At 36.2% G+C, this 27,184-nt stretch overlaps 1 protein-coding gene and 1 pseudogene across 2 annotated transcripts in view; one reads left to right on the top strand and one right to left on the bottom strand.

The window, feature by feature from the left end:
- Positions 1–5,711: 5,711 nt before the first annotated feature.
- Positions 5,712–27,184, bottom strand: part of PIGX (phosphatidylinositol glycan anchor biosynthesis class X) — a gene marked incomplete at both ends in the record, with an annotated part of 31,280 nt that continues 9,807 nt past the window's right edge. The window contains 5 exons of the mRNA XM_079705207.1: positions 5,712–5,855; positions 8,545–8,645; positions 9,934–9,987; positions 10,549–10,762; positions 19,907–20,048. Of these exons, the coding sequence (XP_079561333.1) occupies positions 5,712–5,855; positions 8,545–8,645; positions 9,934–9,987; positions 10,549–10,762; positions 19,907–20,048 (655 nt within the window). The remainder of the gene's footprint in view (positions 5,856–8,544; positions 8,646–9,933; positions 9,988–10,548; positions 10,763–19,906; positions 20,049–27,184) is intronic.
- LOC307053149 (ras-related protein Rab-5A-like) lies at positions 22,355–22,975 on the top strand (annotated as a pseudogene). The gene has a single exon. The product of its transcript is annotated as a ras-related protein Rab-5A-like (transcript).

The following is a 27,184-nucleotide window of genomic DNA, read 5'->3' as shown; positions in this document are numbered from 1 at the left end:
AGCCCAGCAAGCTTCCCATTTCAGACTACAGTCGGGGAAGAAAACAGCCGGAGGGCGCAGACAATGAGCCACCGCCCCAAGAGTTGCGGCTCCAGGCACGCAGGTGGCGGCTTCCCGGCCCCGCGCGGGGCAGGTTAGCTGCACCGGGCCGCTCGCACCGGCCAGGCCGCGGAGAAAGAAGAAGGAAGGAGAGCGACGGCCCGCGTCCCGGCCTGTCTGCACACTTACCCCAGGCGAGGAAAGATCCCCGCCCCAGCGAAGAGCCTCCGGCCGAGCTCCCGGCGAGCTCAGGAGCCGCCCCGAGCAAGCGCGCGACACGGGGCGGGGAGGGGAGGGAAAGGGAAGCGGGGCGGGAAGAGGAACCGCGCTGGAGCGCAGCTGCTGTTATTGCTAGGCCGGGCGGCAGCCGAGCCCCGCGGGCGCCGGGAAGGGAGTGCAGGCAGCCTTCGGCAATGGCGACGGCCCAGGCCAGAGGGGAAGCGGAACAACCGCTGCCGCTGCGCGTGGCCACAACCCTGGGGGAGGGCTACGGCACGGAGTGGGGAGGGGTGGGGCCGAAGCCGGGAGCTCCACGGGGCGGAGACGGGCGCCGCCTCCCAGTGGGCGGGTTCACGCGGGGCCTGCTGGGAGTTGTAGTTTGGAGATGTGTACCACTTATCTCCCCCACCCCCCACCCCCCCGCCTTTTTTGGGTATTCTTTATATTGAGAGACACCGCCACTTCCTCATGTAATTCAGCATTACCTCCAGTCAGGTCTGTGGCCAGCCAAAGATGCTGAAAGACGATTCCTGTTATATGAACCTGCTCTAGGATACGTGTTCCTGGGAACTCATCCACTATCCATTTTGCTTTTTACCTACAGCTCTTAATATACTTTGGTGCTAAATTAAGCCCCACCTCCTTGCAAATTAAGGCCTCTGTGTTTTATCCATGGAGGAGTTCATTAATGTATTCACTAATTCTACAAGTATTTCAGTGTCAAATATGTACCAGACAATGCTGGGTATCAGGGATACAAGGGTGAATACAAGTCACTTTGTCCTTGTGGAACTTACAAATATGAAAACACAATAATTAAAATAATGATATCTGGTATGAGGGAAAAACTAGGATGATTACTTTGGATAAGGTGGCCAGGGAAGGCATCTTTAATGAGGTGACATTTAAGCTGAGAACAGAAAGAGAGAGCCATGAGAAGCTCCCAGGAGCATTACAGACAGAAGGAGGAAGAAAAGAACTTGCTAAGGTCAGTTAAGAAGGCCTGTGTAACTGCAGTTTAGTGCAAGAAGAGTAGCATAGTGGGAGAAAACACTAGAGAAGACAAGATTCAGGTCAGGAAGGATCTTAAATGACAGGTAAGGATGTTGGACTTTATTCCAAGAAGTTATTAAAGAGCTGTAAGTAAGGAAGTGATGTTACCTAGTTTACACTTTAAGATCACTAGAGGGCTTCCCTGGTGGCACAGTGGTTAAGAATCTGCCTGCCAATGCAAGGGACACAGGTTTGAGCCCTGGCCGGGGAAGATCCCACATGCCGCAGAGCAACTAAGCTCGTGCTCCACAACTACTGAGCCTGTGCTCTAGAGCCTGCAAGCCACAACTACTGAGCCCACATGCCACAGCTACTGAAGCCTGCAAGCCTAGAGCCTGTGCTCTGCAACAAGAGAAGTCACGACAATGAGAAGCCCGCGCACTGCAACGAAGAGTAGCCCCCACTCACCACAACTAGAAAAAGCCCGCGCACAGCAACAAAGACCTAACACAGGCATAAATAAATAAATAAATAAATTTATTAAAAAAATAAAAAAGATCTCTAGATTGCTACATGGAGAATGGAGTATTGAGATGCAAGAATAGAAGGAATGAACTAGGGAGGCATTAATCATGACTGATACTAGAGCAATAGCTGTGGAAGTGGAGATAGGTAGTAGCCAGATTGTTTTTATTGATAGATGTAGAGCGAAAAACTCAATTGATATGGAGAGTACGAGAGAAGGGATTCAAGAAGCAATATGGCACACTATTAGATAACTTGAAAAACAGTCCCACTATTAAACACACAAAATGCTGCATAAAATAGAACATCCTTTCAAAGGCATAACTAAGCTTTCAAGGAAGAAAAAGGAATACATCTGATAGTCTTCCAAACTCCACATTCAACCCAAAGGGGAGAGCAAGAAACCAGAGTAGTAACCAGGTCAGTGAAGCCTATTGTGTTGTGTTATGTTGAAAGAACCTTCTTATCTCAGAAAAATCTATGGTTTTACTGGCTGCACAGGAGACAAGAGACAAGAGACCAAAGACAAGGCCTTGGGCCTGTAGAAGGTGTTGTGATTATAATCCTGCACAAGGCTGGAAAACTCAAAGGGCTATACCCTCTAAGAACAGACTGGAAAAAAAAAATTCCCTGGACCAACCCAGGGCAATATGCAGATACTTGTAAGTTTTAGCCTGGACTTTGGCATCGAGAGGAAAAAAACCTTCCCTTTAGAATTCATAACCACAAACTTTCCCTCACATGGGTTTGAAAGTTCAAATTTATAGTACCTACACTGCCCAGGAAACTTGAAGTCAAGAAAATGTCCCAGGCTGGTAATGCTTGGAGGCCTGGAAGAAACAAACACAAATCTTCACTGCACAGGTTCACTGTCAACACAGGACTGAAAGGATTTCCACAGACAAACAGGCTATCAAAAGTTAAACATGAACACCCAAAATATAATACATCTGAGAAAATAAGCTAGGAGTGAATCAACAGAAACCATAAACAGAATAATGAAGCCCATGAACTTTAGATATTGGAATTATTGATTACAGAATATAAAATAAATTTATTATAATGACTAAGCAAAGTAAGACAGGATACTATTTTTAAACAAGATACTATTTTTAAAAAATGACCAAGCAGCTTTGAGAAGGAGCCAAGTAGAACTTCTAGAAATAAAGAATATAATAATTGAAACCAAAGCCAATGTTTGGGTTAAATAGATTACACACAGTTGAAGAGAGAATTAATAAACTGGAAGACAGATCTAAAGAAATTACTGACAGCAGCCCAAAGACAGAGGAAATACGAAAGAAAGACTGAGAGACATGGGGATAGATTATGAAGGTATACCATTTGCCTAATGAGAAATTCAGGAGAGTAAAAAGAGAAAACAAAAGAGGCAGTATATGATGAGATAATGGCTAAGAATTTTCCAGAATTGATTAAAGACAAGAACCTTCAGATTCAGGAAGCAAGTGAATCCCAAACAGGATAAGTAAAGGAAATCTTCTCAAACACATCAAAGTGAAACTGCAGAATACCAAAGATAAAGAAACCAGAAAAAAAAGACACCCTCTACGAAGAAACAACTATTAAATTTAGCATAGATTTCTCGACCGCAACAATGTGTGCCATCTGACAATGGAAAAATATTTTCAAACTACCAAGAGAAAATAACTAAACTTAGAAGTATATATCTTGCTAAATTATCAGTAAAAAGAGTGAGGGTGAAATAAAGACACCATCAAGCAAAAAACAGAGATGTTACCAACCACAGAGACCTACTAAAGGAACATCTTAAAAAGATATACTTCAGGAGGAAGGTAATCCCGGAAGTAAGGTCTGAGGTGCAAGAAATCAGATAGGCAGTTAAACCTACCATCCTATCACTGACTAGGACAATTCTCTATATTATTTCATTCTCTCACAGCCTACCAAACCCTATATTCAACTACCTACCAGTAGTATATTTTGTAAGTTTGATGGATAATACAGGTAGGTGTTAGTCACCTCACCCTAAGTTCTTTATCTCCATATCATATCAATTAGTATCAATCATCAAAATATAGGTGAGTAGCATGAGATGAATAGACTATGTGACTAGAGTAATCCTTAAACTCATTATATTCTGAAATCATTAGAGCAGAAATATATCAATATTTTCTCAGTTCCCAAGTCACGTATGTACTATCCTCCATGAGATCTAGCTAAATAATCTAAGTTCCTAGTAGAGTGGCTGAGATACACACACACACACACACAACAATCTCTACCCCACCACCACCCTTAGTTGAGTCTCTGTTATTTTCATCCAAAGAACATTACATGATACTTTAAGAAAAATAAACCATAGAAGTGGAACAAATACTGGAACACAATGACCAGGAGAACAATACCCATTTTCTTGGCTATAAACAAAAAAGACCATACACAGAATTACAAAACTGATTTAAAAAATAAAGTGCTTATTCATTTCTTAAGTATCCAAAGAAGATAATACAGAGTTCAAAACCAGAAATGCTCTGTTATGTTAAAAGTGATGTCATCTGCAAGCATTTATCAGGCAAGAAAAGTCATATCAAAGTATCTTCACTCACATTCACATTTTTATTACATTTCTGAATACCTGTATAAATGAGAAAATGGCTGAATCATGTTCCAAGCCACAATCTCAAATATTAACTTGAAAACATTTAAATACTGAGGAACTTGGCTTCGATGTGCAAAAGAAAATACACACACACACACTTAAGAGGTTAAATATAGTACCGTGTTCCCCCACCTGACTAACCATATTCCAAAATGTTGTTGATGTTACTGAATTTTTACTGACATATAATTCTATTTCAAGCCACTATATTAATCCCACTGTGAAAAAAAATGCCTGGAAAACATGGAATTCTGTCTTATAAGAAAATACTAAACAGCTATAAAGCAAGACTGGGTTGAAATTTTCATCATTTTAAAGATCTCTAATATTTCTGCTTTATGGCATTGGGTTGCCTTTCTCAATACATAAGTTCTCAAACACATCTTAAAAAAGAACTGTTATTAGTAGGTCAAGCTATACGTGGCAAATTATAAAAGATTTATTCCAGAAAAACACCAGAATGTTTTAGGAAATTAACCAGTGATAGCATATATAAAGTACATCATATCCCATTATGCCATAGAAAACAAACAATGCCAACATACCCCAGTTTTTTGGCTTCTGTTTTGGAACATGCTTGCCCTTTTATTTTTAAATTAGCTTATGGCATTTACTTTATTTTCTAATTTTTACAAAGAAAAGCAGTAAATCAAGACCTTTTGTTTTTTAAAAAATCACCTGAAGATTCAAAAAAGTTTTGTAACTGTACAACTTAATAAAATATACTCTTTAATCTTAATTTCATCAAGCCCTTTGCCAATTCATATATTCAAAAGCAGTATTATAAAATAGAAAAGGAGAATGGAAATGCTTTAAGGAAAAATCAATTTTGATATTAATAATTTCTTAGCTGTCCTACTTTAATGATTTTCTTTGAAACACTAGATAAATTAATATTCTCATAAAATTAATATTCAAATAAACTCTGATTCATCCAAATTAATCTTATTCATAACAATTTTCTCAATTTTTAGCGATAATTTGTCTCTAATACATAAAGTACTCATTTATAACACAAATGAAGATAAAGTCACTTCTCACAAGATAAATATTAATTTAACAGAATTAAGTTTCCTCTATTGGCACTTGATGCTTGAGGATTATGAGAGGTCGACACAACAGAGCACTGAATTTTGAAATTAGCTAAGAATCATCCAGAATTTCCTCTAGTAAACATAATATTAGCCATAAATGAAGACGAAAGACAAAAGTAATGACATAATTCTAGAACACTTCTAGTCACAAATGAATAGGTCTTATTTAGGTTTATGGAAAGCATTTAACTACATAAAACTCATAGGGAAAAATGGCCATATTTGAAAACAGCCACAAGGATTAAAGTAGAACACAAGACGGTAATAAACAGAGTCACAGAACATACTAAAGAGGTATGTATGGTCAGTCCCACTGGAACCTGTAGATTCACATTCTTATATACCTAGGGAGAGAGATGGATAGAGAAGTTAAAGACATTTAAGATCAATGTCCTAAGGTGAATCCACTACTTCTTTGATTTTTAATTTTAACTTTTTCTTTTTTCTTTTAAATATCTTTCAACCATTGCTATACTACATATAACATTATTATTTGAATGATTCTTTTAAATTCAACATTTCAATTAATTTAACAGAATCAGACTCAATTCCCACAATAATTCTTAAATTCTCATTAGCTTTGACTTTTTCTGCTTTTTACATAGAGTTGAGTATATTGTTAAAAAACACTGGCTATATCCTAATGTCACCTCTGTAATCTATATAAACATTTACTTCCTCTTACTATGTTTCATATTAGAATACAGAATAATCTAGAAGTTGAAGCCCTAAAGGAAAAACATTAAAACAACAATAAAACTAAAGGATCCATTCATTTCTGTTTTGCTGTTTCTCTCCTCAAATAGCTTTTAAAAGTTTGTTAGGACTTCCCTGGTGGCTCAGTGATTAAGAATCCGCCTGCCAATGCAGGGGACACGGGTTCTATCCCTGGTCCGGGAAGATCCCATGTGCCACGGAGCAACTAAGCCCGTGTGCCACAACTACTGAGCCTGCACTCTAGAGCCCGCACACCACGACTACTGAACCCATGCGCCGCAACTACTGAAGTCCACGTGTCTAGGGCCTACGTGCTGCAACTACCGAGCCCACATGCTGCAACTACTGAAGCCCGCACGTCTAGAGCCTTGCTCCGCAACAAGAGAAGACACTGCAATGAGAAGCCTGTGCACCGCAACGAAGAGTAGTTCCCGCTCGCCGCAACTAGAGAAAGCCCACGTGCAGCAACGAAGACCCAATGCAGCCCCAAATTTTTTTTTAAAGTTTGTTATTCACAAATTACACAATTGAATGTGTCCCTTACTGTTTTTAAAACATCCAAGTAGTTGCAATACTGACTAGCAATACAAAAGTTCTCCTATGTTCAACTTAGTTTCTATTTTCTATTTGGTTTTGAAGATAAAGGGTTTCAATTAGAAACTTTGGGAAATTTTATGGTTTAAAAATAGGTTTTTAAAAACATTAAAATTTAGGTAACTTGGGAATTCTTTTATTTTTGGTTTCTTTTTATAAATGCATGGACTACACTTTCACACGCAAAAAAAAAGTGACCAACACAATCTGTAACAAAGTGCCATCTAAAATTATCTTTCAAATAATGGCATTTTAAAACAAGCCTTAATACAGATCACCATCTTAGTAATGGTCACCTATTTTTCTGGTATATATAAACAAGAAATGTAACAAAGAAAAAAATCAAAGTACTTAATTACGACCTCCTATTTCAAGTTACATGGTCTTAAAGAGAACTGAATTCAAAATGTTTTAATAGAGTGATTATTTATTGTGTAGCAATGCACACCACCCATTTTTTTAAACCAATACATCATAAATAGTATAAATACTAATCACACTCTTCATTCACATAAGAAAATCAAATGCAATTCTCCAGATGTATTTTAGAGTTTGAAAAAAAGTCAGGTACTCTACAGCAATAGAAATCTCAAAAGCAAATTTATGTTGCATAAGATATTAGCACAATCATACATCTTTCCAACTGTCTGTTCAAAGAAGGTTCTCCAATACAAAATAGTAGGCTTTGCAGTAGGGCTTCACTGTCAGTAGTGGTTTTCTGAGTTAGCTGGTAGACATACTTCTAAGCAACTACAAGGAAAACACTTCAAATCTAAATATCCACACATATGAACAAATCTGCTTTATGTTTATCTGATTGACAGTTACGTTGTCTGCTAGTTTAAATTTTTTAATTTTTTTTACTTTTGTTGCAAACTCATTTGACTCCTTGTAAAAATAAATTGTAAAAATAATGACACAGATTGTGGCATTCAACCAAAGAAAACAGGCCTTAAAGAGAATTAGGAACAAAGAGAAATTCAAATACTACAAGCATCAGTTAAAAGGCAGCTCTTAAAAGAGTAACAAAACAACATAAAAAAAGAGGGAAAGAAAAGAGATATGTTGTACAAAGACTTACCACTCTGAAGAGAGGAAAGTAGACTGTTAGCTCAAGAGGGTAAGTAGAAAACTATAGACTCCTTAGACAAAGCCAGTGTTAATGAAGTACTAATACTTACCTAATTTAATAACTGAAAACAAGTTGGGAGGTTAAAATGCTAAAAATGGCCTGAAACAGCCTAGATTTAGATTTATAATAACAATATAACTGTCTAGAAACTTAACCACAGTTGAAATGATACAACTTTAGAGTTTTACTTTCCTTTTTCACTTGTTCTGTCTAATATAATAAAGTCAACTAATTCATTTTGTTGCTCAAAAATTAATAAAAAGTTCTAAATAAAGTGAAGTTTTATTGATTAAAATCAGATGGACACACCACTGTTTTTCTTTACCATTCCACACTTTTAAAAAGCACATCAGCTATACTTAAGCTCTGGATCAATGAGGCATTGGAACTAACTCTAAATCCCCACCCCCCAAATATAATGATTCTATGATTGTTGCTATTAGTAACAAAGAAACAACATTAAAAACAAACAAAAAACAGCTTTCTATGATAGAATATAAAATGCTAATCCCTTAAACGTGGCAGAAACATTATAGAAAGAGTTTTATATGAGGCCACATGACCTAAAACAACATAAAATATTAACTTACTGATTTATATTTCATATTGTTCCATTGGCAGTTATCCTTACTGTTCAAAGCACAAGGAGCTGTCACTTCCGACTGAGCCCAGCATTTCAAAATTGGAAACTCTGAGAAAAAGTGGTAGAACACCATATCAGAAAACTGATCTGGACTAGAGGCTAGGCCGGTCTTTCATGTTGGGATATGAGTATTCAAATATTTTAATACACAATGTACATGATTTGGACCCAACTATCATGTGCTGTTCTATTTTAATAGCCTGTTCTAAGTGGATGGCTAAGAAATTATAAAATTACAAAGACTGTATAGAAGTTGAGCATGACTTCTTAACAAATCACACTACACCAGGGGCCATTTTTTTTTAACTTAAACTTTTTTTGAAGTATAACATATCTCAGAAAAATGAACAGATCCTAAACCTACAACTTGATAAATTTCCGTAGAGAAAACACACTCATGTAAAGAACTCTCAGACCAAAAAAACGAACAATTCCAGAACCCCAGGTGCTCTCTTGGGAGGGGGCACTTTTCCAAAGTTTATTTAGGGTAGGTAAAAGGTACCACGAAAAGAAACAGAAAACTATGTTGGATAAACAAAGCTAACACAGTTGAATACTTTTTAAGTTTTCTCATCATGAAATATATGATGACAGCAAATGTATGATTAAAAACTTTCTATCTGCCAATCTTTAGTAACAGTGCTACTGACTTCTGTTTGGAGACACAAAGAACCAAAATCTGAAAGGGGCTTCTTAAAGTCTTGATTGTAGGAAGACTGAAAATGATGAGAGCATAGTTTTTTAATTTACTCAAATCTACACATAGGGACTTCCCTGGTGGTGCAGTGATTAAGAATCCACCTGCCAATGCAGAGGACACGGGTTTGAGCCCTGGCCCAGGAAGATCCCACATGCCGTGGAGCAACTAAGTCCATGCGCCACAACTACTGAGCCTGAGCTCTAGAGCCCATGAGCCACAACTACTGAAGCCCTCGTGCCTAGAGCCTGTGCTCTGCAACAAAGAGAAGCCACTGCAGTGAGAAGCCCGTGCACTGCAACGAAGAGTAGCCTCCGCTCGCCACAACTAGAGAAAGCCCACATGCAGGAACAAAGACCCAACGCAGCCAAAAAAAAAAAAAATCCACACATAAAAGCAGAAAGAACAATCACACACAAAACCAATAACTCATAGACAACTTTTACAATAAAACTAGGTGATAAAGTATCCCCCTTAAACACCAAAATACACGTGAGTGGACACAAAGCACTAACAGCTACAAATCCTGCAGTATCAGTATGAAGAAACAGAAAGCAGCAAAGGAGTAATAAGGATCAATGGCTGAAAAAAGAAACAACCAGACATCATATGCCCACTCATAAAAGAGCACATCACCACCTATAGTCTGGCCAAAAGAATCAAACCTGAATCTGATCACACCTCTCGAGCCAGCTGCCAATTTCCAAGTAATAAAGAAGTCAGATGAACTAATGAGTATAGTCACCCAAACCCCAACAATGATAGGGTCTCAAATGACCCCGGTTCTTCAACAGATAAATTTTTTTTTAAAGGAGAGAGAGGGGAAATCTGTAAATTAAGAGACTTAATGGAAATAACATTTTTTTTAAATGGCAAGACTAAGCTACAGTGTCTAAGAACGCCCACTTGAGTGATAAAAGTATAAAGAAACATAAGGAAGTGATTAAAAGTCAGGAGAGTGTGTTACTCTTACAGGAAAGGAGATTGGGACAGGACACGTGGAGCTGCTGCTCAGGCAGCTGGCAAAGTTCTGTTTCTTGACCTGGGTGGTAGTTACCTGGGTATCTGCCTTCTAAGAAGTCACTAAACTATATATTTGTGAAGTTTTTCTATATCTGTGCTTTATTTTACAATCAAAAAGTTTAAAAGAAAGAAAAAAGAAACATGATTTTGTTATCACCGTCCTTGACTTCAGACTTACCATTATACCTTTAATTTTATCTTCAACTCTCCAAAAAGACTTGCAATCCTTACCTTGGTCACAATACATCAATAAATCTGGGTTATTGAGCACAATAAAGGTTTCTCCATCTTTACTATGTGGCCGATGATAGCGATAATGCACAGGCAAAAAAGCTTGGAAACAATCAATGCACTGTGAATCCTGTCTGGCATAAATGAGAACTTCAGACTCCCTGGACAAATAGTTGGGAGCCTCTATATTAAAATTTTCTGAAACCATCACTGCCTGTCAAAAAGAAAACAAATATTAGTCCAGAAGAAATGAATGAGGAAGATTAAAAAAAATAAAACCAGAAGATTGTTATATAGATGAGCAAAAATGTCAAAACACCCCCCTTATAAACAATTTCCACTCCCCTTCCATCCTCAATTTTAAGTAGAAAACACAAGATGTGATGTGTGTTTAATAGACATTTACTAAAAGTAAACTGAGGAAATTATACTCTGGGGTGTGAAATTTCCCCATAATAAAAATTTCTATGTAATTTCCTTATCAACCTTTGTTTAGGTAACTACACAGGTACCAAGAAAAGAAATTTCATGAATAAATATAGCATTATTCAATAAGTATGAAAACTATGACAAAAACAGTTAACCCAGTATTGGGTTAAAATGATTGGTGTCATTCTGCTAATTTCCTGTTCTTCACAGAAGTAAGATGGTAGTGAGTAAGATAGAGGACTGCAGTCAGGAAGTCTAAGCAAAGGTCAGCATTCTTTCCATACTGGGCATAAAAAGTTAATGGAAAAAATGGTAAATGATTCTTTTAAAAAATAATACGGTAAAAAACATTTTAAAATAAGTATTCTACACCAAAAGTAAAACTGCACATGTGGCAGAAATTAGCCCTAACTTACAAACGTATCCATATACACATACATACATATTTATGTATGAAACCACACATATATACATATGCATACACATACACATGTATATCAACATTATATACATAATCTGTGTTCGTGTGTGTGTGTGTATGCATACACACATGCAAGTTTTCTCTAGATTCTTTATGGAAAGAGAAAAAAACAGCATTAACTTCTACCCACCACAGTGAGCATTCTAATTCTTCTATTTGACAGTGATACCAAGTGCTATATTTTCACATGTTGTTTCTTCTCTGTTCATCACAGGAGTAACAGAACGTATTGGTAAAGGAACCTAGAGGTAATCAAGTTAAACCACTGTTCCAATGAGAGTATTTATCAAGTATCCAGCCACTATTTTAATGCTTTCAGTGACTGGAAGGGAGTTCATTACTTTGAGTCATCTCACTTTATGTACTGTTAAAATTATTCCTTTTTTATTAGTAGAAACTTGATGCTCTGACCCATAATAATTCACCAATTGTCGATGCTTATAATATCTGCAATAAATATGTCCTCTGTTTTACTAAGGGTCCCTTATACATCAGAAGGCAACCACACTGCCTCCACTAAGTTTTCTCCTCCCCAAAGAAACATGCAGTTTTCTTGGTTTCTCATGACATGGTTTCTAAACCATTCATCCTATCAGTTGCCTTTCAAAATACTCAGAGAAAATAGTAGCAACACTACCTTCTTTAGCAAAAATTGCATTAGCTTTTTTTTTTTTCAGTTTCTAGGTGTAAAAATTGCATTACTTTTTAGCAGCCTCATTTCAGTGTGACACATATCTATATACTATCTCTCTCTATATTATTTTTTTTAATTAATAGATTTCATTTTTTAGAGCAGTTTTAGGTTTACAGAAAAACTGAGCAGAAAATAACAGCATTCCCACATACTCCCCACAGCTCCCACACACATTCAGAGTTTTTTCTATTATTAACAACAGTTTGGTACATTTGTTACAACTGATGAACATTATTATTAACTAAAGTTCATAGTTTAAGTTAGGGTTCACTCTTCACATTGTATATTTTCTGGATTTTTCACGAATGTACAATGACACGTGTCCATCGTGACAGTATCATACAGAATGGTTTCACTGACCCTGGGCTCTGCCTATTCATCCCTGTATTTTTCATTTGAACTTTTTGCGCAAAACTTTAAATAACTCCCATCCTATTTTTTCGAGTAATTGATGTTTTACTAATTAAATGCAGGGATTTATATCTCTCTCTATTAAATTTATCTTTCTGGCTACAGTCCATTTTTTTCTAGGCTGTTGAGATTTAATTGAAATCCCAATCTGTCAACCAGCATTTATGTAACATTTATGAACTTGATAACTGTGTCTTCTGTATTTTTATCTAAGGATAAAAATGTTGACCAGGAGGATCACAAGAGCAAACCCCTAGGAATTTTACTAGAGACCTCCTGCTAGAAATTTATTAATGAACTCTCTTTGGGTACAACTAGTTACAAATCAAAATAACACATAAGCCCAAATTTTCTATCTTGTCAACACAGATGACAAGATAATAAAGATAACTTTCTTTGAGTACTTAGGTATTTCACTAAGTGGTTTATATATGTTATCTCCTTTAATTTTCACAAGAACCCTATCAGGTAGGAACTCTTAGCCCCATTATATAAATGAGCAAACAAAGTATCAGGGTGGATAAACAATATACTGTAGCTAGTAAGTAAAGGAGACAAGATTCAAAGCCAGGTCAAACTGACTCTCCTATTCAATTAGATTAAATAATATAAAATAGCCCATGTTTATCTAGTTGAAAATTAAGTGTAATAAGTAGAACTAACATAAAGTATACTCCTGATTGTGCTATTTAGAATTTATGATGGTACTATGATCTTCAGCTTCTCTAATTATTGAGCTGTTTTGTTTATTTTTGTTTGTTTATTGCTTATTTTTCCATAGAAATAAAAATATGGTCACTTGCCAAAAATTGAGAATATTTTTAATATGAATTTAAGCTGGGATATAATGAAAATGAGGCAAATTGCTACACGGCATTCTGGACTTCAGGTAGGGCCTTGTTGGTCAAAGGATTATTTGGTGATGGTTCAAAAAATTTTATTCTGGGTATCCGAATCTCAAAAATCAGCCTTATAGGGGTTTTCTTTTGCAAGTAATGAAAATATCTGGAATTAGATAGTGGTGGTGATTGCACAACTTTATGAATATACTAAAAACTACTAAATTACACATTTCCAAAGGGTGAATTTTATGTCATGTGAATTATGTCTCAAAATTTTAAATGGGGATAATTTCTTTTTAATGAACCTCAACAGAGACCCAAATCCATTTTAAACCAAGATCAAATAAGAACCAGCAGAAGCTAGTCTACAAACAACAGTCTGAGGTCCTGGAGCTGACTCAGGAGTTTAGGCTATGAATTTCTTGACACCTAGCTACAATAGGGAATAGGGGGAAATGTACAAGTAGGTATACCAACTGACAGGCGATCAAAATCTCAAGAGAGTTACAAGTATGTGTATCACTTTAGATTCAAAATAATAGAGAAATATTTTTGAAAATCATAACCTGACAATCAAAAGTGATCTAGACAATAGCTGGATGCTGGTAAATCTCCCAAACACGTGCCAAACCATCAGTGCAACCCCAAAAATTCCAGTGACTCTACGCTGATCCACAAAAGTCAGAATTAACTGCTCCACTTTCACCATGATAAAACAACAGCAATAGAATGTTATCAAGAAATTGAAATTATGTATCAAAAATTAATCCTAGAGCAACATGCACTGGTTAACAGACATGGACCTATACTTTTTCATGACAACACTCAACTACACGTGTCATAAACCACCAGAGCAAAGTTAAATGAATTAAGCTATAAAACTTTTGTACCATATCTGTAACATTCAACAGACCTTTCTCTCATAGGCTAGAGCTCTTTCAAAACAACCCAAAACATTCCCCAATTAAGACACAGTAATTGGTATCTTTGAATAACTTGTACAATCTAAAAATGTAAAACTTTATAAAAATGAAATGTACAATACTTTTCTGACACAGGGATGTTAATTCTAACAGTACTTTTTTTTTTTATAATCAGTCTGGCTACGGGTCTATCACTTTTATCCCTCTTAAAGAACAAGTTTTTGGTTTCACTGGCTTTCCCTATTGTGTTTCTGTTTTCTAGTTCATTAATTTCTGCTATGATCTTCACTATTTACATTCTTCTACTTTGGTTTCATGTGCTCTTCTTTTCATAGATTAAGGAGGCTTATCTGAAAACACTGACTGAGACCTCTCTTTTTCTAAAATAGGCATTTTAGTGCTACAAATTTCCCTCTAAACACAGCTTTAGCAGTACCCCACCAGTTCTGATATTTTGTATTTTCATTTCCATTCAGTTCAAAATTCTTTATTTCCCTTTTGATTTCTCCTTTGACCATGGATTACTTAGAAGTATGCTAATTAGTTCCCAAATGTTTGAGGGTTTTCTAGAGATCTTTCTGTTCTTTATTTATAATTTAATTCCTTTGTAGTCAGAGAATGTTCTTGGCACATCTTGAATTCTTCTAAATTTATTGAGGCTTGTTTTATGGCCTAGAGTGATCTATCTTGGTAAATATTCCATGTACACCTAAAAAAGAACATGTATTCTATTGTTGTCAGGTGGAATGTTCCATGAATGCTAATTAGGTCAAGTTGGTTGATAGTTTTGTTCAAATCATCCATATCCTTATCAACTTTCCGTCTACTTATTATGTCAACTATTGAGAGAAGGGTACCGAAATCTCCAACTATAACTGTGGATTCATCTATTTCACCTTACAGTTCTACCAGTTTTTCTTTGTGCATTTTGAGTCTCTGTTATTAGTGGCATAAATGTTTAGGATTATTATTTCCTTCTGATTAGTTGATCCCTTTATCAAAATGTCCCTCCTTAGCACTGGTGATAGTCTTGGCTCTGAAATCCCTTTGCCTAATATTAATATAGCCACTTCAGCTTTCTTTTGATCACTGTGAGCATGTTCTATCTTTTGTTTTAAAATTTAAAGTTCATTTCTTGTATGCAACATACAGTTGGGTCTTGCTTTCTTATCCAATCTGAAAATCTCTGACTTTCAATGGAGATATTTAGACATTTACACTTAATATGCTTATTGATATGGTTAAGTTTAATTCATCTTGTTCTCTATATCTTACGTCTATTTTTTGTTCCCTTTATCTTCTTTCTCTGCCTTCTTTCCGAGTGACTGAATGTTTTTTATAGTTCCATTTAATGCGCTTTGCTGGCATATTAACTACAACTCTTTATTTTGTCATTTTTGTGGTTACTTTAGGGTTTATAGTAAACATCTTTAATGTGGCAGAGTCTACCTTCAAGTGATATTAAACTACCTTACATTTAGTATAACAACCTTACAAAAGTGTATTTCATTTTTCACTTCCCAACTTTTGTGATAGTGCTATCATACATTTTATTCTTAGACATGGTTAAGAATGGCTATACTACATTGTTATTATTTTTTGTCGATTATCTTGGAAAAATTTAAATAATAAGAGAAAAAAGTCATATTTACCCACATAGTTATATTTTAAGTGCTAGTCTTTCCTTGGTGTACATATAGATTTCATTTGGTATCATTTTCCTTCTGCCTGAAGGACCTCTTCTAACATTTCTTGTATTGGAGGTCTGATGGTAATGAATTCTTTCAGCCTGTACGTCTGAAAAAGTCTTTATTTCACCTTCACCTTGAAAGGTATTTTCACTGGCTACAGAATTCTAAATTCACAGGTTTTTTCTTTCAATACTTTAAAGATGATGCTACTCCATTTTCTTGTTTGCATTATTTTTGACAAGAAATCTGCTGTTATTCTTATCTTTGGTCCTCTGTATTTTACATGTGGTTTTTTCAACTTGATGCTTTTAAGATTTTCTCATTATCATTGTTTTAAACAATGTTTTAAAAATTTGATTATCATGTACCTTGGTGTAGTTTCCTTCATATTTCTTGTACTTGAGCATCGTAGATATGTGGGTTTATAGTTTTCATCAAATTTGAAAATTTCTCAGCCATTATTTCTTTCTTTCTGGCTGCGTTGGGTCTTAGTTGCGACACACCAGATCTTCTCTGTGGCATGTAGGATCTTTCGTTATGGCACGCAGGCTCTTCATTGCAGCGCACAGGCTTCTCTCTAGTTGCGGCGCATGGGTTCCAGACTGCATGGGCTCTTTAGTTGTGGCACGCAGGCTCTAGAGAGCGTGGGCTCTATAGTTTGTGGCGCGTGGGCTCTATAGTTTGTGGCACACGGGCTCTCTAGTTGAGGCATGTGGGCTCACCAGTTATGGTGCACAGGCTTAGTTGTCCCGTGGCATGTGGGATCTTAGTTCCCGAATCAGGGATTGAACCCACATCCCCTGCATTGGAAGGAGGATTCTTAACCACTGGACCACCAGGGAAGTCCCTCAGCCATTATTTCTCCAAATATTTTTTCCATCTCCATCTCTTTCCTCTCTCATTGTGGACTCCCGTTACACCTCCCCCTAGCTTTATTGAGATATAATTGACATACAACATTGTGTAGGTTTAAGGTGTACATGAAGATCTGATATATGTATATATTACAAAATGATTACCATAATAAGATTAGTTAACACATCCATCACCTCACATAATTACCTTTATGTGTGTGTATATGTGAGGTGAGCACTTTTAAAGTATACTCTCTTAGCAAGTTTCAAGTATACAATACAGTATTGTTAACTATAGTTACCATGCTGTACATTAGATTTTCAGAACTTACTCATCTTATAACTGGAATTTTGTACTCTTTGACTACATTCACCCATTTTTCCCACATTCTCACCCCTGGCAACCAACAATCTACTCTCTGTTTCTGAGTTCAGTTTTTCTTAGATTCCATATATAAGTGAGATCATACAATATTTGTCTTTCTCTGACTTATTTTACCTAGCATAATGTCCTCACAGTTCATGTGTTTTGTTGCAAATGGCAGGATTTCTTTTTTATGGCTGTGCTTTATTCCACTGTGTGTCCATGTGTGTATACATATTTATGTGTATACACACATACATATATACACATATACACACATGTATATACACATTTATATACAGCTCTCATTTTCATATCTATCTCTCTCTCTCACATTTCTTTGTCTGATCATCCACTGATGGACGCCTAGGTTGTTTCCATACCCTGGCTATTGTAAACAGTGCTGCAATGAATGCAGGGGTGCAGACGTTTGTTGGAAGCAGCCCAGTTACACTTACTGTGGGGGCCACTTGAACTTGTCCCACAACTCACTAATGCTCTACTCACTTTTTACATTTCTTTTTTTATCTCTTTTATATTTTTGGTAGTTTCTATTGCTATGATTTCAAGTTCATTAATCTTTTCTTCTGCATTGATCTGCCATTAATTTCATCCAGAATATTTTCCATCTCACACTTTGTAGTCTTAATCTTTAAAAGGTCAACTGTCCTTTCATATATCTTCCATTTCTCTACTTACCTTTTTGAACATATGGAACACAGTTATAATTACTATTTTCTTGGCCTGTCTGTTAATTCTAATATCTGGGTCAGTTCTGCATCAGTTTTGACTGATTCATTGATCTCCTCATTACAGGTCATATTTTCCCACATCCTTGCATCCTTGCAAACTTTTTATTAGAGTCAAGACATTTTGATCTTTTTGGGTGCTAGATATTTCTGCATTCCTATAAATATTCTTGAGCTTTGTTTGGAATGCAGTAAATTTACTTGCAACAGTTTGATTTTTGGAAGGTCTTGGTTTTGAAATTTGTTAAGCAGGACTGAAGCAATGTGCAGTCTAGGGCTTAGTATTCCCCACTACTGAGTAAAAGTTCTTCTGTTTAATCTATCCAATGCCCAGTGAATTATGAGGATTTTCCTCGTCTGGTTGGTGGGAACAGGCACTACAACTGAGCCAGTGTGAGACACTGTTACCTCTAATTTTTTCATATGGTTCTTTTCCCAGCATCAAGCAGTTTCCTCACATGCATGCATTAATTAATACTCAACTACGTACTTGAGGGGAACCTCTATGGATCTCTGCAGTTTGTCTCTTTGCAGTTCTCTCCTCTCTGGTACACTGTCTAGTGAATTCCAGTGACTTTGGTCTTTCCCAAATCTTACCTTTATCTCCTCAACTCAAGAAGTCTACCAGGCTCTGCTTGGGTTCACCCTCCCTGTACTACAGCCTGAAAACTCTCACGCAAAAAGCTAGGACAACTGAAGGGCTAACCTTATTTATTTCGCATCTCTAAGATATCACTGCCTTCACTGCCTGATATTCAATTATTTTTTTCCATTATTTCATATATTTTGTCTATTTCTTGGTTGTTTCAAGTGGGAAAGTAAATCTGGTCCCTGTTCTCCAACTTGGCCAAGGCAGAAGTCCTAACACATTTTGACTGAGTGAAACTTATGATCCAAAAACACAGTATTTCCAGAACACAGGAAGAAATGGTGACTGGGGGTTAAAAAATAGGTGGAAGCTCAACATGTATACATTTTTACACCCCCTGAATTTTGAATCATGAGAATGTAATTACCTACTCAAAAACAAACTTAATAAAACAGGTGAAGAAATTGGCCTAAACCACAATTAGAAATAAACTGCCATCATAAATGACTCTAAGCATATCCATTTTGCCTTTTAAAAATTCATATACAGATTATAATCCTATGAATTAAGACAGTGTTCCCCAAAAATTCTTAATAGGAATCACTTGAGTCATTAACAGATTTGGGGCTCCACTATGAACTGCTGAATTAAACTTTCCCAGAGCAGACAATAACCTGCACGGGTGATTCTTATCAAAGTTAGCGAAACCCTTAACTAAGGAGTAAGATTTATTTCCCAAAAGAATGACAACTTTGCAATCAGACAATCCTGGATTCATTTCTTGGCTTTTCCATTTGCCTATGTGATCCTGGATAAGTTATTTGGCCTCTCTGTGCCTGTTTCCTTAACTATAGAATGCAATCTTTCCAAGGTTGTTATAAGATTAATCTATGTAAAGGGTGTGGGACATAATCTTTCTTATAATGCTTAATTTTACCTTGCTTCCTTTAAAAAGAAAAAAAGAAGATATCTGTCATACAGATATCCAATAAATATTTGTTTCGTTTCCTCCCATACCCAAATTATTAACAGGTGTTGGGGTATATGTCAATTTAACAAAGTTGTTGTCGAAGCAGTATTTATTAACCATTAATCTTCTCAAACAGAAGCTTTAACAACATCAGTTTAGTTGGCTTATTACTGACAAGTATGACAGGTATCACTCACTTTTTAAAGAATACTCCCGTCCTATCTTTAAAAGGTTACTTTATACACTTTTAAAAAATCAATACAAAAGTACCACAATTTTGTCTTACCTATTTTGCCTTAATCCAAATTATAGCATCCCTACAATAATTTCTCTCTCAAAAAATACCCTCTAACACTTGTACCTCTGTTATGTTTCTCTCTCGTAATGAAGCCAACTCATACGGATCCACAAAAAGTCCTGTCGGGATATACTGTTTAATTAAGAGTCGGCAGGTCTGTAAGTCCTCAATGCTCTCTCCAAATTTCACTTTTATTAACAGGTCTCTGTAAGACAAGTATGTTTAAAGTAAATATCTTAATTCATTTTTTAAATGAGTTAGTATAACGTTATATTTAAGTTAGTAGAAATACTATATTTCAAATTAGTTTTTCAAAACAAGATAATATCAAGTCAAATGAAATATTTATATCACATCAGAACCACTCATTAGATCTTTCATAAATTCATGTCATAAGCCATAATATAGTCATAGTGTGAAAACAGACAAAGATCAATGGAAAGGGATGGAGTCCAGAAACAGACACACACTTTTTTAAATAAAGGTGCCAATATAATTTGATGGGGATAAGATTGTCTTTTCAGCAAATGGTACTGAAACAACTGTGTATCTATATAGAAAAAACTGAATCTTGACCTCTACCTCATACCATACTACAAATATTAATTTGAAATAGATTATAAACCTAAATGGATAATTGTCCTGGCATTCTGTCTGGAGGCCCATTCTGGACCAAGTGCAGGGAAGAAGATCCAAAGCATGGTGGTTTTGCTTAAGTGAGAAAACAGAGACAGAAGATAAGGGAGGCTTAAGTAGCTAGAAGTCACAGTGCTATGTTCCAGAAAGGAAGGAACTTCGTAGAAAGAGTTCTAGAAGTCTGAAATGGAGTCCCCTTGAGTTTTTGTTGAATACTAAAATAAGCGTGAGTTAGATGTAACTCCACAAAACTAGACAAAGAATTACAAGGGAAGTGAAAGATGAGAAATTCTGAAATTTCGCAGAGGGTGGGGAGACACTGCATTCCAACCAACCAACCAAAGCGTAGAGACCAAAGGGCTCAGCAGAGATTCCCACAGAGATAGAAATAGAATGGTGGTTGCCTGGGGCAAGGGGAAGGGAAGAACGGTGAGTTATTGTTAAGAGGCACAGAGTTTCAGTTTTGCAACATGAAGAGATTTATGGATGGACAGTAGTGATGGTAACACAACAATGTGAATGTCCTTAATGTCACTGAAGTGTACAATTAAAAACGGTTAAGATGGCAAATTTTATGTTACGGACATTTTACCACAATGAAAATAAATAATAATGTAAAAAATATGTGACTGGCTGTTCAGAGCAAAAGTAAGAACAATATATGGTAGTGTTTATAACATAAGCAAAACATGTAAAGTTAATAAACGTATGGCAAGAATAGCATAAAGGGGAGGAGAAAGAAGTGAACTATTCTGATATAAGATTCATACTTATTCATGGTATACAATAATATTATTTGAAGGTAGACTATGATAAGTTAAAATTGTAAACCCTAAAGCAACAATTTTTTAAAAAGAGAGAGGTATAGTTAATAAGCCAAAAATGGAGATTAAATGGAATGATTAAAAAATATTCCATTTATCCAAAATAAGGCAGAAAAAAGAAAAAAGATTAGATGGGACAAATAGAAAAAAACACAGAAAAAAAGTAGCAAGATGGATAGATTTAAACCAAACCAACCAAATCTATATTTACATTAAAAGTAAATAGTCTAATCACTCCAATTAGAATGTAGAGATTGACAGACTGGATAAAATAGCAACACTTAACTATATGCTGTCTACAAGAAACGTTAAATATAAACACAGAGATAAAAGTAGAAGGATGGGAAAATGTATGCAAATGTTAATAGCAATAAATATGGAGTGGCTATATTAATACTTAAAAAGTGGACTTCAGGACAAGGAATATTGTCAGGGATAAAGAAGGACATTACACAAAAATAAAAGGGTCAATCACCAAGAAAATATAACAATCCTAAATGTACTTTATGCACCTAAAAACAGAGCTTCAAAGTATTCATGTATTTTACTTCTTAGCAAAAACTGGTTGAACTACAAGGATAAACAGACAAATCCACAATTAGGGAAAAAGATTTTGATGCCCTTCTCTCCGTAATGGATAGAACAAGTAGAGAGAAAATCAATAAGGATACAGAAGGCATGAACAACCTTCAATTTAGTTGATCTAATTAACAATTACAGATCATACTCAGTGCATAAGAAAAACTATACGCTGGGCAATAAGTCTAGAAGTTTAAAAGAACTGAAATCATGCAGAATATGGCCTCTAACCACATGGAATTAAATTGGAAATCAATAGGAGGAGGAGACACCGCCTCCACCAAAGCCACAGCTTCAGCTTCTCTGTTGTCCTTCAGGCTATGCCTGGGATCTGCTGCCAGGTAGCTTCAGCCCCACAGCCCTGCGTGTGTGGTCTCAGGTTCCTTTAGTTCCAGAAAGAGAAAAATTGACACCTCGCATCCTGGAAACTGATCTAAGAGACTGAAATTAGGGGCTTCTTTCAAATTTAAACATGGTTAATCAAGAAGCAACAAGACCCAACAGGCCAAACACTGGAAATAAAATACAGTACGCTGGTACAAACTAGTACTTCTGGGAGAGCCTGCTGTTGGCATATCAAACCTGGTACTTCGTATTGTGAAGGACCACTTTCATGAATTTCAAGAGAGTACCACCGGGGCTATTTTTTTAAGCTGTGTGAAATAAGGGACATGAGATACAGCTGGTTAAGAATGATGTCATAGCCTAGCACCGATGTACTAGAGAGGACTACAGGCAGCCATTAGTTGCATATGATATCACAAATGAGAGGTCCTTTGCAAGAGCAAAATACTGGGTTAAAGAACTTCACAGGCAAGTGAGTCCTAACATAGTCATAGCTTTACCAGGAAACAAGGCCGACCTAGAATAAAAGGGCTGAGACTTCCAGGAAGCACAGTCCTATGCAGATGACAAGTTATTCACGAAGACATCAGCTCAAACATCAATAAATGTAAATGGAATATTCACAGTAATAGCTAAAAAGCTGCCAAAGAATGAACTACAGAATCCAGGAGCAAATTCTGCCAGAGGAAGAGCAGCAGGCCTTACTGAACCCACACAGCCAACCAGGGGTCAGTGTTGTAGTTACTAACCTACAGTTGGAACTAGGTAGAACATTCTTCTGCTTTCTAAATGTTAACAGTAGAATTGGAGTGTTTAACAAGTTTAATATGACTTCCAAAAAGAAGAGACTTACAATAGAGTCAATTTTCTAATACAGAATTATTTTAAGTGTTTTGAACTTAATTTTTAATAACATGCATGTGTCCCTGACTAATGTTTCAGGAATAGAAGGAGAGGATGAGAGCTGTGTGTCCACTTATTTCATTGGAAGGTTAGGGGGAATCATTTCTCATCACCAGAGATATAGACAAATGACTGTCTGGACCGACAGTTAACCAGAACCCACAGTTCTATGAAAAAGATTTGGAACTCTTCAGAAACATTCTTTATTTAGAAGGAGGTTCTAAAGATACTTATACTTAGCTACAGTATTCAGGCTAACAGTAATTTCTCCTAGTATCTATATTTAAAGTGTACATTCCACATTTTAACAAATTATCCAAGAGAAAACAGTCCCATATCTTCAAGGGAAAAAAATGAACATCAGTAGCATCTAAACTATAGCTAGTCCTGTTATATTTTAAATGGGCTTAAAAAATCAAATGTAGGGACTTCCCTGGCGGCGCAATGGATGGGACTCCACGCTCCCAATGCAGGGGGCCTGGGTTCAATCCCTGGTCAGGGAACTAGATCCCACATGCATGTCGCAACTAAGAAGTTGGCATGCCACAACTGAGGAGCCCACGTGCCACAACTAAGGAGCCTTCGAGCTGCAACTAAGGAGCCCACCTGCAGCAACTAAGGCCCGGCACAATGAAATAAATAAATAATTAAATATATTTTAAAAAATCAAATGTAACCCCATCTTGTTTTAGGAATATGAAAAATGATAAGTGCATCTTGATGAATGGTGTTCCCTTCAAACATGTGACCTTATCAACAAAAGTGAAACAAACCAGATGCCTGTGATTCTGTTTAATCACTGCTGGTCATTATGTAGGTTTTGTTGTTTAGGGGCAGAGAAGGAGCTTTTGTCCCCGTTGGACATAATACAGTCAATACACTAACAATCATGTACATTCAAACTTATTTTATTATTTATTTTTGGCTGCACTGGGTCTTGGTTGTGGTGCACAGGCTCTTTGTTCAGCCCATGGGCTTCTCTCTAGTTGTGGCGTGTGGGTTTTCTCTCCTCTTGTTGTGGCGTGGAGGCTCCAGGGCACGTGAGCTTCTCTCTAGTTGTGGCGTGTGGGTTTTCTCTTCTCTAGTTGTGGCATGCAGGCTCCAGGGCACGAGCTCAGTAGTTGTGGCATGTGGGCTTAGTTGCCCCGTGGCATGTGGGATCTTAGGTCCCTGACCAAGGATCGAACCCATGTCCCCTGCATTGTAAGGCAGATTCTTTACCACTGGACCACCAGGGAAGTCCCCAAACTTATTTTAAAGTTAGTCTTCAGCTGTGCTGTAAGTAGGGTAATGCATGGTAGTTTCCACATGTATGTTCATTACTTTTCTGTAATATTTAAGAGTTGCTTAAAAGTATGCAAATGCTCTATTTACAATAGCCAGGACATGGAAGCAACCTAAGTGTCCATCAACAGATGAATGGATAAAGAAGATGTGGCACATATATACAATGGAATATTACTCAGCCATAAAAAAGAATGAAACTGAGTTATTTGTAGTGAGGGGGGTGTACCTAGAGACTGTCATACAGAGTGAAGTAAGTCAGAAAGAGAAAAACAAATAACACATATATATGGAATCTAAAAAAATAAAAAATAAAAAATAAAATGGTCAGAAGAACCTAGGGGCAAGACAGGAATAAAGATGCAGACCTGCTAGAGAATGGACTTGAGGATACGGGGAGGGGGAAGGGTAAGCTGGGACAAAGTGAGAGAGTGGCATGGACATATATACACTACCAAACGTAAAATAGATAGCTACTGGGAAGCAGCCGCATAGCACAGGGAGATCAGCTCGGTGCTTTGTGAACACCTAGAGGGGTGGGATAGGGAGGGTGGGAGGGAGGGAGACACAAGAGGGCAGAGATATGGGGACATATGTATATGTATAACTGATTCACTTTGTTATAAAGCAGAAACTGACACACCATTGTAAAGCAATTATACTCTAATAAAGATGTTTTTTAAAAGTATGCAAATGAATAGTTACTAAAATAACTTTTTTCTTCTCTCCCCGTTTGAAAGAAAGGGGCTTCAGTTGTTCCTACATGGCTAGCACCATAATAAACAACATACCTGTAATTTATAACATTAAATATTCTGATATGTTAGTAACGATAATGCAGCCTTGTTTTCCCAATTCATTTTATTTTGATAGGTTTGGTACATTGCATTAATTGTTTTAGGTATGAGATCGACCATGTGTCAGAGATGATTTAATCTATTCAAGTGTTGAACTGTTAGCACAACTTGTACATTTACAGTAATTCAGAATTAGTAAGGAAAACAGTTCACCAGTGTTTAGTTTTATACTAAGGTGCTCAGGTTGAAATAAAATGGTTATTATAAAAAGAAAAAAAATCAATAAAAGATTTCTGGAAAATCCCCTAAAACCTTAAAATCAAACAATTGTGTCTAAAGGACTGACACCAAAGATGAAATAAAAAAGGAAATTAGAAAATATATTGAACTAAATGAAAATAGGGGAATTCCCTGGTGGTCCAGTGGTTAGGGCTCCACACTTCCACTGCAGGGGCATGGGTTCCATCCCTGGTTGGGGAACTAAGATCCCGCATGCCATGCAGCACAGCCAAAAAATAAAATTAAAAAAGCTGCAGTGATCCAAACAGTGTGGTACCAGTGAAAGAATAGAAAATAGATCAATGGAACAGAATAGAGAGCCCAGAAATAGACCCACACACACATAGTCAACTTATGCTTTAAAAAAAAAAATGAAAACAAATATGTCAAAATTTGTAGGATAGCAGAAATACAGAAACAGATGTAGTAGACATACCTATGGATACCAAGGGGGAAAGGAAGGGGGGATGAATTGGGAGATTGACATATTGGGGTTGACAGATATACACTATTGATACTATGTATAAAATAGATAACTAATGAGAATCTACTGTATAGCACAGAGAACTCTACTCAATACTCTGTGGTGACCTAAATGAGAAGGAAATCCAAAAAAAGAGGGGATATATGTATATGTATAGCTGATTCACTTTGCTGTATGGTATAAACTAACACAATATTGTAAAGCAACCATACTCCAATTAAAAAAATCATAAAGAAATAATAAAATTAAAGAAAATTTGTAGTATATAACTAAACCTCTGCTTAGAAGGAAATTTATACTTTTTTGTTTATTCATTTTTTATTGAAGTATAGTTGCTATTCAATATTACGTAGGTTACATGTATATAATAGAGTGATTCATAATTTTTAAAGGTTATACTCCATTTATAGTTACTATAAAATACTGGCTATATTCCCCATGTTGTACAATATACCTCTGTAGCTTATTTTATACCTAATTGTTTGTACCTCTTACTCCCCTACCCGCATGTTGCCCATCCCCACTGGTAACCACTAGTTTGTTCTCTATATGTGTGAGTTTGCTTATTTTTTGTTACATTCACTAGTTTGTTGTATTTTTAGATTCCACATATAAGTGATATCATACTGTTGTATTTTTAGATTCCACATATAAGTGATATCATACCGTATTTGTCTTTCTCTGTCTGACTTATTTCACTTAGCATAATGCCCTCTAAGTCCATCCATTTTGCTGAAAATGGCAAAATTTTGTTCTTTTTTACAGCTGAGTAGTATTCCATTGTATATATATACCACATCTTCTTTATCCATGCATAGAAATTTATACTTTTAAATGCAAAATACTTATATTAGGGGGGGAAAGGTCTAAAAATCAATAACCTAAACTGCCATATTAAACAACTAAAAAGGAAAAGGAAATTAAACTTAAAGTAAAAAGGAAGGAGATAATAAAACGTAGACATTAATGAAAGAGAAAGTAGACAAATAATAGAGAAAAATCAATGAAATATTTCCTTTGCAGAGATCATAACATTGGTAAATCTCTAGACTGATCATGAAAGAAAGAAAAAAGCACAAATTACCAGAATGAAAGAGGGAACATTACTACACAACCTCTACATACTAAGAGGACAATAAGGGAATATTTGAATAATTTTATTCCAATAAATTAAACAACTTAAATAAAATAGACAAATTCCTGGAAAGAA

The sequence above is a fragment of the Hyperoodon ampullatus genome (genome assembly GCF_949752795.1).
Source record: "Hyperoodon ampullatus genome assembly, chromosome: 5".
NCBI lineage: Eukaryota > Metazoa > Chordata > Mammalia > Artiodactyla > Ziphiidae > Hyperoodon > Hyperoodon ampullatus.
Note: the sequence above shows the minus strand (reverse complement) of the source record. Positions and strands in the feature narration are given on the sequence as shown.